The sequence below is a fragment of the Chanos chanos genome, chromosome 3, assembly GCF_902362185.1.
Source record: "Chanos chanos chromosome 3, fChaCha1.1, whole genome shotgun sequence".
Classification (NCBI taxonomy): Eukaryota; Metazoa; Chordata; class Actinopteri; order Gonorynchiformes; family Chanidae; genus Chanos; species Chanos chanos.
In genome coordinates, this window is record NC_044497.1 from 11935764 (window position 1) to 11948468 (window position 12705).

The 12705-nt window shown below is 38.8% G+C and overlaps 1 protein-coding gene across 1 annotated transcript; it reads left to right on the forward strand.

The window, feature by feature from the left end:
- The first annotated feature begins 2638 nt into the window (after positions 1-2638).
- Positions 2639-8914, forward strand: LOC115806433 (neutral cholesterol ester hydrolase 1). The gene is made up of 5 exons (XM_030767126.1): positions 2639-2830; positions 3755-3986; positions 4367-4436; positions 4639-4810; positions 4959-8914. The coding sequence occupies exons 1-5, from the start codon at positions 2693-2695 to the stop codon at positions 5577-5579; spliced, it is 1233 nt and encodes a 410-aa protein (XP_030622986.1). The 5' UTR covers positions 2639-2692; the 3' UTR covers positions 5580-8914.
- Positions 8915-12705: the final 3791 nt, after the last annotated feature.

Here is a 12705-nt window from a genome sequence, read left to right on the forward strand (position 1 = left end):
CTTTCTTTCTTTCTTTCTTTCTTTCTTTTTGTAATTAAGGGGTTTAGTTATGAGCTATAGCAATCCGTACAGCGTGTTTTTAAAACGTTCAGTGATATGATGATTCAAAATGAAATTTATTTAACCAGCTGTACTTCATTCATTCGTTCATTCATCCATTTATTCATTTTCCAAACCGCTCATCCTAGATAGGGTCGCGGGGTGCTGGAGCTTATGCCAGCGCTCATTGGGCGAAAAGCGGGGTAACACCCTGGACAGGTCGCCAGTCCATCGCAACCAGTTGTACTCACCATCATGATTTCATTACTGTAGACTTACTCGAGAATTTATTCTCTCCGTAAAGGCAGCTGTTATCACAAATCCTAGAATATGTAGCATGTGCTCTGGTAAAGAAAACTGTGTTGATATGCGCATGTAGCCTACAGTTAAAGACAAGACTTGCTTCGAAAATATAAGAGTAGCGCCACCGAGTGGTGTATTGCTTAGCTGCAATATTACTGAAGTATCACATAGTATACCCCGCCATGGGCTGCTGTGGCTTACGTCAGGTAGACAGTCGTTCATTCATTAATTCAGTCAATCAATCAATCAATCAATCAATCAATCAATCAATCAATCAATCAATCAATCAGTCAATCATTTGTTTGTTTGTTTATTTATTTATGTATTCAACAGCATCGAATTATTACAAGGACAAAAACTACACATTAACGAAATGCGTATTGCTATGCTCAAGACGCCCCCCCCCGCAAAAAGAAAAGTAAAAGAAAAAAAGTATTAGTTTACAAAGCAATACTGTCGTGTACAAAGCCCCCTAAGGGTCATGGCTTTATAAGCTACTTTTGCGTTCCCTCGCAATACTTTTGCATTATCCCGCAATACTTTTGCGATGACACTACTCTCGCTCTATTTGCCACTGTTCAGATAGTCAGTTTATGAATTAAAGTCAAAGTGCTGTTTGTTTGTTTGCTTTTTACAACGCTGTTTACACAGTGTGGCCAGTGTTATGTTTTTTATTTTCATATCTGATGTTTAAATTCAATAACCTAAAAATATGTTTCACTTGTTAAATGTTTTCTGCTTTCATTCATTATTCATATAATTAATTGATATTCATATTACAGTGGCATTGCACTGATGGTTGTCATCATCACTGTAGTGGCTGTTAGTAGAGAGCCCTCATTGTGATATGGCTGTTCTGTTAGGATGGCTCGAAAAGCAAGTACTGACTCACATCTACCAGAAATGACAGTATATCCGATGTTTATGAGTCACTCTAATGTTAGAGGTTGTACGAAAGCCAAGGACATACAGAAGAGTATGTCATAGCATGACCAGTAAACCCAGTTAGTATATTCTTGCTGGTCTCTCGTTATTGATAATATTGTACTATTAAGTGTCACCACGTATTAGTACATATGGGTTGTCTAGATTAAACTTGACAAAATTTTATACCAAAAGACAGTATCTTTTAGTATGTACAAGTGAGAGATAGGTCAGAATTATGTAATTCATCATATAATTAAACAAATGACATAGCATTTTTCTTGAGCACTGTGTATGTAGGCAGGTCTCACCGCAGTGTCTTGTCATTTTGTGAAAAAGGTAAGCCTCACAGTAACACCCAATCTCAAGCACTAAGTTCAAAGTCAAATTCTATGAGCTGATCCATGCCGAGGCGTTGCATGTTAAGAGTGGCAAACAGAGCAAGAGTAGTGTTATCGTAAAAGTATTGCGAGCGAACTAACTAACTAAATTAATTAATTAATTAATTAATGAAATCCCCACCCTGGTCTCCGTAGTCATGAATCTATGACATCGGCCAAAAAAATCCTGTGGACAGTTGACCGCTAACAGTCCTGACAGTTGGTTCCGCTTGTGAAATTGAAGGAAATCTTTGTTTCAAATCGCCAGTTCACAAATTGCGAAAACTGGATCCGTACAACTGAACTGATTCACTTCTGCTTTGTTTTGAAAACCATAGTTTGTAAAATCTAAATATCCATGCCAATCATTTAATCAAAGATACCTATTGGTTGCTTTGCATAGTAGTGGGCTGGATTTTCAGTCCTTTTCCGCATACGAAATAAATCTTCTTTCAAAGTTAAAGTAAAATTGTGCTAAGAATTGTATCGCAATCAGAAAATATATTTTAATCAGTTTTGATCATAAATAGGTGGCATGATGAAACTAAGTTATTGATGACATAGTAATATGATTAATACGGCCAATGACAATTCAACAACGGGTTTGTCAAATCATTTACCCTCAGGAGCCTATGTCTCAAAAACTGTTCAAAATCACACAAGAAAACACCTGCTTTTTCGCTTTTAAGGTGCAAAATCCAGGATAAATAAATAGGAACGTTCCATATAACGCATACCACATATTTGTTACATATGTATAACTATAGGCAATTTGTTGAAACATGCAAACAAACAAAACACAATTATTAGATAATGCCTTCAGCGGGCCCACATACCTGTATAAGCAGATAGCAGATAGCAGATACTACAGACAGTGTCATGTTCTGCATTACACATGCGAGGGGACTTTTATTTTAAATTTCTAGTAATTTCATAATCCATGTGGAGTCTGACAAAACAGGAGAGCTACAATGTTACACTGTCAAATGGACTTCATTGCATTTCATTAGAACTAGGATTTGCGGGTCTATCAAGGTAAAACGAAGATGAGGCCAATTGTCGTCGCTACGGTGATACTGACAGTGGTAGCAGCATACTATGTTTATCGCCCGCTACCAAATACATTATCAGACCGCTGGAAGTTCATGTTCTTGGACGCTATTTTCCGTGGCTTTACGCGTTTGGTAAGATACGACGTGTACTGGGCATGTATAATAACGACTATTTATCATTCGTGAACTGTTTTATTCATATATTCACTTATCCGTATACTCTAAATTTCTCACAATATTGCTTGCAGCTTCAAGTGTACTTGCAACGTCAAGAATACTAATCGGTCATTAACTAACTGATATTTTAAAAATGCAATAACTAACTGATTTACTTACTGCAGATCATATATGTGTTAAACTTACCTGAGCATTTCTATCAAAAAAATAATTTGCATTTTTGAATGATTTAATCATGCACTCAACATATCCAAATAGGACAATAAGGATGCCAGTAGTAATAACAACAATACTACAGATAATAATAATAATAATAATAATGATGTTGATGATAAGAAGAAGAAGAATGGATCTGCCAGAAAAACAATACTTGGTATCATTAGTCTTTGTATATGCATAGGTAAATTACCTGTACAAAATATGCCTATATGGTATATGTCATCTATAAGTCACCTGTGCCCATATGCTAGGTCAAGTCTGTCTATCTCACTTCCTGCTACCCTCCACCAATCAGTTTGGTTAGGAGCCATTCCCACCCTGTTTTTATCTTTTGAGTTAATAATTTGATAAGGATCAGTGGACTGGTGTATTCAGTCGTGGTATCCAGACCAAAGTCTTTATTTTTTCTTTTTTTTTACAACTTTCCAGTGTTTCTGTGTCAGTTGTTCAGGGTAATAGTTTCAGACAAAATCACATTGTACACAACTGTTCCTTTTTTTGCATTGATGAGAAAATCCTACTTCCGTTCAAGAAAAGTATTTCTTAAGGGAACTTGCAGCAAAAAACAGAGATTCTGAAACATCATGAGTGAAAGCTTAGTGACACTCTCAAACATGCTGAATTGTGTGAAATTAAGCAGATCTCTTTTAACTCCTCCAGGGTAATCTAGCGTATGAATTGGGCCTGAGTCAAGATGTATTCATCTTAAACCATCTTATGTCACGGTTTGGGATGTTGAACCCACAGTCAAGCGAATCTGTACGGGTCACAGACACCACTTTTGCAGGACTGCCGGCCCGGGTTTTTGAGTCTACCTCAAAAGGAGAAGGGCATCACCTGAAGAGAGGAGTGGTCTACTTCCATGGTGGAGGATGGACCCTTGGTAGTGGGAGTAAGTGGACTGATGTGTATAAACTTATAGAGAAGATTTAACACATGAACACACGAGTCTTGTAAATTTATGGGGTACATTTAAATGTATTGGTTGCAAGGTGAATGGAGCATGCTTCTTGCCTATGGTCTGAAAAGGTGGCCAAGTAGAGCACAGGGTCCCTCATGTGGCAAAAACAGAAAAATCATGTCTGCTTTTAGTTAAACGCATGGAACATGATACTGAGAATATAGCCATTTTATTCCTAAAAAAAAAAAGCTCTTCTGTGATCCCTTCAGTTCAACAACAACAAAAAAAATTGTGAAAATTGATGAGGAGAATATGATCCTTTGACTGAATCTCTCTCTCTCTCTCTCTCTCTCTGCTCTCTGTTTTGAAAGAGATGCAACCGTATGACTTGCAGTGCAGAATGATGGCTGAAAAACTAGATGCAGTCATTGTATCTGTGGAGTGAGTACAAACACCTACCTACAACTTATGTGAATCGTTATTGTACTGTACACCACATCATTACTTCTGAAAACTATGGAATATTGTTTTGTGTGTGATTTGTGGAATTTTTTTTTTAACTGACTTTGGAAAGAGTTTAGCACACAGTTTGTTAAACATATTTCTAATTGCTAGTTTTACTCATGTTATCTTGTGTTTCTAGTTATCGATTAGCCCCAGAGGCGCGTTTCCCAACGCAGTTCAATGATGCCTTGCAGGCCTCCAAACAGATCCTGAAAATGGAGGTTCTAGCTCAGTACATGATAGATCCATACAGAGTGGCTGTGTCAGGTGACAGTGCTGGGGGTAACCTTGCTGCTGCTGTGGCTCAACAGGTACCGGTACCAGTTGACTTCCTAACTTTTCATCATGCATAGTAATGCACGGACTCTAATTTGTTTATGCAGGATACTATGTTCCTGAATATTTATTGCTGTGGATGCAAAACAATCTTTAAACTTTTCATCTCTCTCCCTCATACAGATGGCCATGGATGAGACTGTCCCAATTAAGTTTAAAGTTCAGGCTCTAATCTACCCTGCTCTCCAAGCTCTGGATTTTAACACACCCTCTTATCAGCAGAATGGGAACATACCGATCCTCTACCGTCCACATATGGCCCTTTTTTGGCTGAGGTACCTTAATGGGGATGAGAGACTAATACCATCCTTGCTTGTGAACAATCATACATCACTGGACCAAGGTCATGCAGCGGCGGAAGCCAGAGCAAAGGTGGATTGGACCCATCTCCTGCCGACTGCTTTCCACAAGGACTACAAGCTGGTTGCGCCCGCTCATGGAACTCCTGGGCTGATCGAGGAGCTGCCAGGACTGCTGGATGTTAGGGCAGCTCCACTCCTGGCAGAAAGGGAGGTGCTTAAGGCTGTGCCTCCTGCATACATCCTGACCTGTGAACATGACGTACTGCGTGATGACGGGCTGATGTATTGGCAACGTTTGGAGGAGGCAGGGGTGGCTGTTACCCACGACTATTACGAGGATGGTTTCCATGGCTGCATGTTTTTTGCTTTTGGGCCAACACGCTTCTCTGTAGGAGTACGTAGTTTACAGAATTATATTCAATGGCTGGATAAAAACTTATAGGAAAGTCACGGTAAATGAGCCATGCTGTCAATTTCTAGCTGATGATTTTAGAAAATTCTGTGAAATGAAGGGCTGAAAACATTTAAATGCACTTTTAAAGTTTAACCTGCAATGCATCATGTCAACACACAAAGAGCTTTGTGAACAAAGGCACTGCTTTTCTCTCTAAGAAGATGATGCCACAAGGTCTGTTTAGCATATGCTTAGACTACCACACAACAATATTTATTGAATCATTCCAACTTTTACCAGAAAGATTTGACCCAGCTTTTTACAATTTCATATATATACAGTACCCTCCAGAATTATTGGCATTTAATATGAATGAAAAAGGCTGATGAAAATTCCCTTTACTGTTTATCAAGTATTGTCTTTACTCAGAAAATAAAGAAAATATATAAATTCCATATGAGCCCATTACCACAAGAAAAAAGTCACGGGTGATCACAAAATGAATTTTATTCCGAAAAACGTGTCATAATTATTGGCACCCCCCTCATTTAGTATCTTGTGCAACCCCTTTTGCCAACAGAACAGCACTGTGTCTTCTCATGTAGTGTTTTTTAAGACCTGATAACACAGAAGAAGGGATTTTGGACCATTCCTCAATGCAGAATCTCTCCAGATCTTGCAGAGTCCTGGATCTTTTGCGCTCTCCTCTTGAGCTCAACCCATTGGTTTTTAGTTGGATTTAGGTCAGGGGACTCAGATGGCCATGGCAAAAGCTTGATTTTATGTTTATTTAACCATTTTTGAGTTGGTTTTGATGTGTGCTTTGGATTGTTGTCCTACTGGAAGATCCAACCAATACCAAGTTTTAGCTTCCTGGCAGAGGTAGCCAGTTTTTGGTTTAAAATCACCTTGTACTTCCTGGAATCCATAACGCCATGTATGCGAACAATACTGCCAGGGGCTTTGGAGGAGAAACAGCCCCACAGCATCACAGATCCTCCACTATATTTTACGCTTGGTATTAGGTGCTTTTGTCTGTAGACATCTTTATTTCTATGCCAAACCCACACTGAGCGTTTGGAGCAGAGTGCGAATTATACAATGCCATTTGGGGGGGGTCAACTTTTTCTCCAGGGCTATATAGTATAGGATATACATATGTTTTGACCCCACTGAACTGTTGTTTTTACCTCTTTTGGGAGGGGGGGGTCCAAGTCTTAATTAGGGGGGTCAGACCCTCCAATCCCCCCCCCCGTAATTCAAACCCTGGTTTGGAGTCAAAGAGCTCAATTTTGAATCAAGGACCACAGCACCCTGTCCTAGTTAAAGTTCCAGTGGCATCTGGCAAACTCCAAGTGCTTTTACTTGTGGCAAAAAGATAGGAAAGGCTTCTTTCTAGCATACTTTCCAAACAGTTTGTTGGCATGGAGGTGGCGTCTTATGCTGGATTTGGGGATATGGTGACCCCAAGATGCTACCAAACTCTGTAATTCTGAAACTGTGGTCTTTGGAGATTCTTTTACTTCTCTGACCATCCTCCTCACTGTGGCTGCTGACAAAATAGCCTTGCATCCTCTTCCAGGCTGGTTCATGATGGTTTTGAATTTCTTAAACTTTTTAATGATTGCCCTAACTGTTGATATGGGCATTTTAAGTCAAGCAGCTATTTTCTTGTATCCATTCCCTGATTTGTGAGAGTCAACACACTTTTGCCTTATTGCAATGGAATGCTCTTGAATCTTTCCCATGGTGATGGATGACTAAGGGATTTGGGCCCTGTGTCACTTCATTTTTATAGCCCAGTGAAACAGGAAATCATTGATGACTGCTTAGAATTTCCTAAGCGATTAGGCCAACTTAAAATTAGTTAAATATGTGTGGGATCATAATTCATTTACATTTCCTTGATTCAAATTTCTTGGGGTGCCAATAATTGTGACATATGTGATTTCGTTTTAAAAATTTTATTTTTAGCTAATGGTTGCTTTATTCTCAGACTAAACTTACCTCAAATAAAGTTTTTTTTTCTATTTTCAATATAAAATTAAGATAATACCTGATAAACTGAATTTTTTATAAGCCTTTTCAATCATCTTCAGCAAGGGTGCTAATAATTCTGGAGAGCACTGTATAAACGTATAAATGAGTATGTGAATATATTTTTAAAGACTGATGTGTACAATAATGTGGGGTGTGAGTAAAGTACCTCAAATATTAACCATAATAAGACAATTATTGAAATACTTTTATTGCAGTATTCCTGTACTACTTGAAATGTCGGACTACCTGGAGACAGATGTCTCTAATTTACCAAATCAGTTAGCTTATACAGTGTTCAAGGAAATATGTTTTGCATTGAAAGTCAGGGACCATCGTTGTGCAACTGATATGTTGATTAGTTTAGTCTGTCTCCGCTTAGACACAAGAAAATGGTGTGAGAAACACTTTTGTGAAGGACATTTAAACCTCATTATTACTGCTGTTGACTCTTTTAATCTGTGAAAAGATTCTCTGAAACAAACAAACAAAAAAACCTATACTATTTATTTCAAAGATTTATTTCTATAATTGTATGATACAAAAATATTTTGATACAATTTAACACAGTTCTATGTTTTGTATCTGAAAAATGATAGCTGCAAGCTCTACTGTTATTATCAGATTTAATGTGATGTGTAATATTTAAAAATTTGAGCAATGGGAGTATCACAGAAGGCACATTCCTAAACACAGAGAAACATGGACATTTTAAAGAAAAATGAAGAAGTGAACTGTGGGTGGGAATTGCTTGAGGGAGCTATCCTTCAATGCCAGCGTGTAGGAAAGGCTAGAGGGTGTAGATAAGCAGTGAGGAATGCTCTGGGAACCAATGCTAGCCTTCACCTGAGAGACCTTTGGCAGCAGTGTACCTTTGACTCATTTCAGTGCAACAGAATATGCAAGTGGGATGAGACCCATGTGAAAGACAATAAAATGAATCTTTGTCAGGGTAACACTGTCTTCAAAAGTGCATTGGCGATAGACTTTTATTGAATATAACATAAGAATGACAACAGCATCATGAAGTCATTTTTCTGCTTTGAGAATAAGGTACCTTGTTTGTGTTTCCATACATGTGCAGCTATCATAAAATCTTATGTGTTGTGTGTGTAAGTCACTAATTCTCGTGATTCTATGTTCATTGTCTTAGACAGAGTATATAATTCGCATTACAATGTTTTTCGGGTAGAATACATTTCAATTATGCAATGGCTTGGCAAGATAGTCTGCTTTTCTTCTTTTCCCCTTCAAATAGAAGATGTCGCTTTTGTGTTCTTTACCACCAAACCACCAAAAAAAAAAAAAAAACCCAGAATGAAAATAAAAAGATTTTACAGATCTTTCCTCTTCTTTTCTAATGTATTCATTTATTTTTTGGTGTTTAAGCATGTACATATTGCTCTTCACTTAGCAAACTTTGATACTGTTTATCTCATTATTAAGGGAAGTAGTATCTATTCTCTGAGGTTACGGAACTCTGAGGTTAGACTTAACTAACTTATCTGACTATGTGTCTCAATGTGTGTGAACACAGCCTTGACTGGCCTTAAGGCTAAGTGTAGCGTGCAGAGCTTACTGGAAGAACCAGTTTCCTTCGTGCCCTGACAGAGAAAGACTTCTCTGAAAACAGAGAAATGCGTTCACGTCAAACCACTCAAATACTGAACGTGGCAGAGTCATGTCACACGAACAAACCTGATCTCCCATAAGAAAAGAGAAGAGGATAAATTGGAGCACTTTCCCATCACCTAAAAAACTTGATCTGCACCTTTAACTTCATATGAATTCCCCTCAGGAAAGTATTTTAACGCCGTAGTGTTTGAGTTGCAAATCCCATATAGGTTATCGCAGTACATAGTACAGCTTGCAGTTAATCATCAATCACTGAAGGGCTCTTAGATTATTTCAAAAGAAAACAAAACCCAAAGGAGTCCAACACAAATGTGAAAGTTCACATACCTAGGACACGAGAAGAATGTTATCGTTTGACTCAGGCTCACATTGTTCAGAACTTCCTGGTTTTAAATGCATACTGTGCGAACGCCGCCAAGTTTTTTTGCCCCGTGAAAAGGATTTTGTTTTTCAAATCATTAAGATGCTGTCCTCCTGACTGACAAAACTATGAGCAATCTTAAACCACGTACCAGAGACGTCCAATTGTTCCCTTTTCGCTCCCTCCACAGCAGATGTTTGTCCGTACATTTCTCAAAGCAAAATTTGATCAAAATCTGGCAGAAATCATAATATCATAAAATTAGCAGCAGAGGCATAGCCTTCTGAAGATTTAAAAAATATGTTTGGTTTGACAATAGTTCTCTGTCTTGTGAGCCTATTGTATATGGAAATGTATCTAAATATGTTTGCGCTGAGATAATCTGCAAAAATATATGGTACAAAAACCAACCCGCCACTTTAAATCTGTGCTGGGATGAGAGAGCCCAAATGAAGACATTTAGCTGTGAGTTTTACCCATCTTTCAATGTTGATTTGTGTGTTTGTACTGTTAACTCAGAGTTTAGGTCATTTATCACACCCCACCCAAGGATGACCACTTGGCTTTCATAACTTTTCCACCCAAAAAGAACACAGCCAAACTGAAAAGGAGAGGAACTCCCCTCTATCTGTTTTAGATTTTTATCTATGCAGACTAAAAAACATGACCCTGTTTTCCAACTCTGCAATACTGTCTCTGTTGTGTCGTTGCAATTACAGAAGATATAAAAGACAGCGTATCCAGTTATTGTTCATTTTGTGAGCCACATAGCATGTTAAAGCATGTACTGTAACTTTATGGAATTGCCTCTGGTTATAAGGACTGATTCCATGAAGGACAGACACAATGTGGTGACAATTATACGAATGCTGACTCTGACCCTTAAGACACGGGGAATCTCCCCCACCTCAGATCTCTCTTAGTCATGAGTAATAATCATGTGATAGCACAATACACCCATTAAAATGGTCAGACAGTCTCATTTATTTACACCCATTCTCACCAGCTGCCATTTAACATTAGCTGACTTCAGTTCTTGTACGCCTCCCCCAAAAAATCCCCCACACAAAAAATGAGCCTCCCTCAGCAGCGACCTCCTTCCCAGCAAAGTCTTGATTTCCCAAGTGTAATGAGGTTCACATAACTCACTGTATCACTTTTGCCATCTATTTGGCAACCAGTTTAAAAAGTTAGGTTAATACACACACACACACGCACGCTCAAACTCATACGCACACGTGCGTGCGTGCGTGTGTGTGTGTGTGAGTGTGCGTGTGAAATGAAGTGTGAAATGAAATCGTTTGTCTGTTGCATTAGTGTGTATGCCCAATAAAGGAAATAGTACTTGAGACACTTGAAGATTCTCCAAATACAGGAAAAAACCAAGGGAACCGGTAGTACACACTGGGTTCTCACAATAGATAATGAATCAATTGACAGCTATTGTTCATGAGAGAGAAAAAAAGACTTAAAGAAGAAAATGCTTTGTCCCCACAACAAAAACCAAGACACACTTGACTATAAAATACATTGTAAGATATTGTAAGATCAACTGATCAGAGACGTGGAAGCTCCACCTTAAGCTGAGATGAGTTTCTGAGTCTGCTAGAGCTTTTCCTGGCGTCAGCTAAAACAAGCCGAGCCAAAACTCAGCACTGCGCTGCTGTTGGAAAATCCCGAGTTTCCGGCTTGGCCATTGGTTGCCTGCCTCTCTATTTTTCCCTCAGATTTCTGCTCCTCCCTTCAGTGAGTCTGTGCCAGATATGTGCAGATCTCCAGAGCTATTTGTTGCATTGTTTTGCCTGCCATTCAGAGGAGGTCATGTCAACACTGAGGCCTGGAGAGACTGCAGTTAAGCACAGCTGGCTGATTGAGATAGAGTGAGAGAAAGAGAAAAGAAGGGCAGACAAAATGGAAGGAAGAGAGTGAGAGAGAGAGAGAGAGAGAGAGAGAGAGAGAGAGAGAGAGAGAGAAACTAAATGGCACGGGCCAGAGTTTTAGATCCATTGTTCTTCTCTGAAAGGCTTTCTTTTGCTCTGCTTACAATACGGTTTGTGCCTCTGACTTTATTAAATGAAATGTAATTTATGATACATTTAAGTCCTCTTGTTCTGCAGCGGTTTTTTAAAATATTGTTTTGACACATTTTCTCTCTGCATGGCAATGTACACTATAGTTTGGATGAAGCTTGCTTTAAGCTTTCATTTCAGTAAATACCTGTTTTTGAGAGGAAGTCACACTCATAGTCCCATGGTGTCAGTGCGGTTTTTCTGGTCATGTTCCCTCATCTGCTGATGATTACAGTTCCTGATGTAATCAGAGTGTGATTTGGGACAAACAAGGCCAGGCAAATGCTTACTTGAGAAATTGCTAACACTTATGGGGTGGGACGAGCCATTGCATGGTTTCCTGTCCAATGCACTGAAACTAATTTACATCGCACATTAGAAATGCAATTAAATGTGAAACACTCAAACCAAACATATCTATTCCCTCGGACATACTCTTTTTCCATGTCTGCAGAGAGCTGGACAAAGCAGTACCAATGTTAGATTGTTCCACTCCATTTGAGTGAAATAAAGACATGATCACAACATGCTTAAATTACTTTCAGGTTCTGTAACACTTGTGCTAGATTACATACAGTATGCCAGCCTCCCCCCCTTTTCATATGAGCATATTTTGAAAGTATTCTATAAAAATATTGTGTGTCATAACCACTGTGAATAAAAATCCTTTCCCAAAGCCCTAAGAATCCCTTTTCAGAAATTCACTCAGCATCAACTAGCCAACAAGCAGTCAGATGAGGAGAACCAATGCAGCACTGACATATAGAGGACATGTGAATAGCCTGAGACCATTATACATATGTCACAACATTAAATATGTGATTAATGTATTACAGATTTAGCAGCTGAAAATATCAATAATGCTCTCAAGATTTTCATCAGGCATGAATATCAAGTGCAGGAATGGAAACCTTCCCATGTTCCATTTCAGAGACAAAGGAGGCCCAGTTGGAAAGGAGGCTAACCAGGAACAACTTAAGCCTCGATAAATCAGTTGACATAGATCCCTGCCCTGTGGAGCACCACAACGAGGAACAGCGAGAACAACATAGCCCCCAGATCATTTTGAAAA

What these genes read in the sequence shown, in the direction of transcription:
- LOC115806433 (XM_030767126.1), top strand. Translation starts at nt 2,693, where the DNA reads ATGAGGCCAATTGTCGTCGCTACGGTGATACTGACAGTGGTAGCAGCA. An exon ending in ATGGACCCTTGGTAGTGGGA is followed by an intron (nt 3,987 to 4,366) that starts GTAAGTGGACTG and finishes CTGTTTTGAAAG; the next exon opens with AGATGCAACCGTATGACTTG. An exon ending in GCAGTCATTGTATCTGTGGA is followed by an intron (nt 4,437 to 4,638) that starts GTGAGTACAAAC and finishes TTGTGTTTCTAG; the next exon opens with TTATCGATTAGCCCCAGAGG.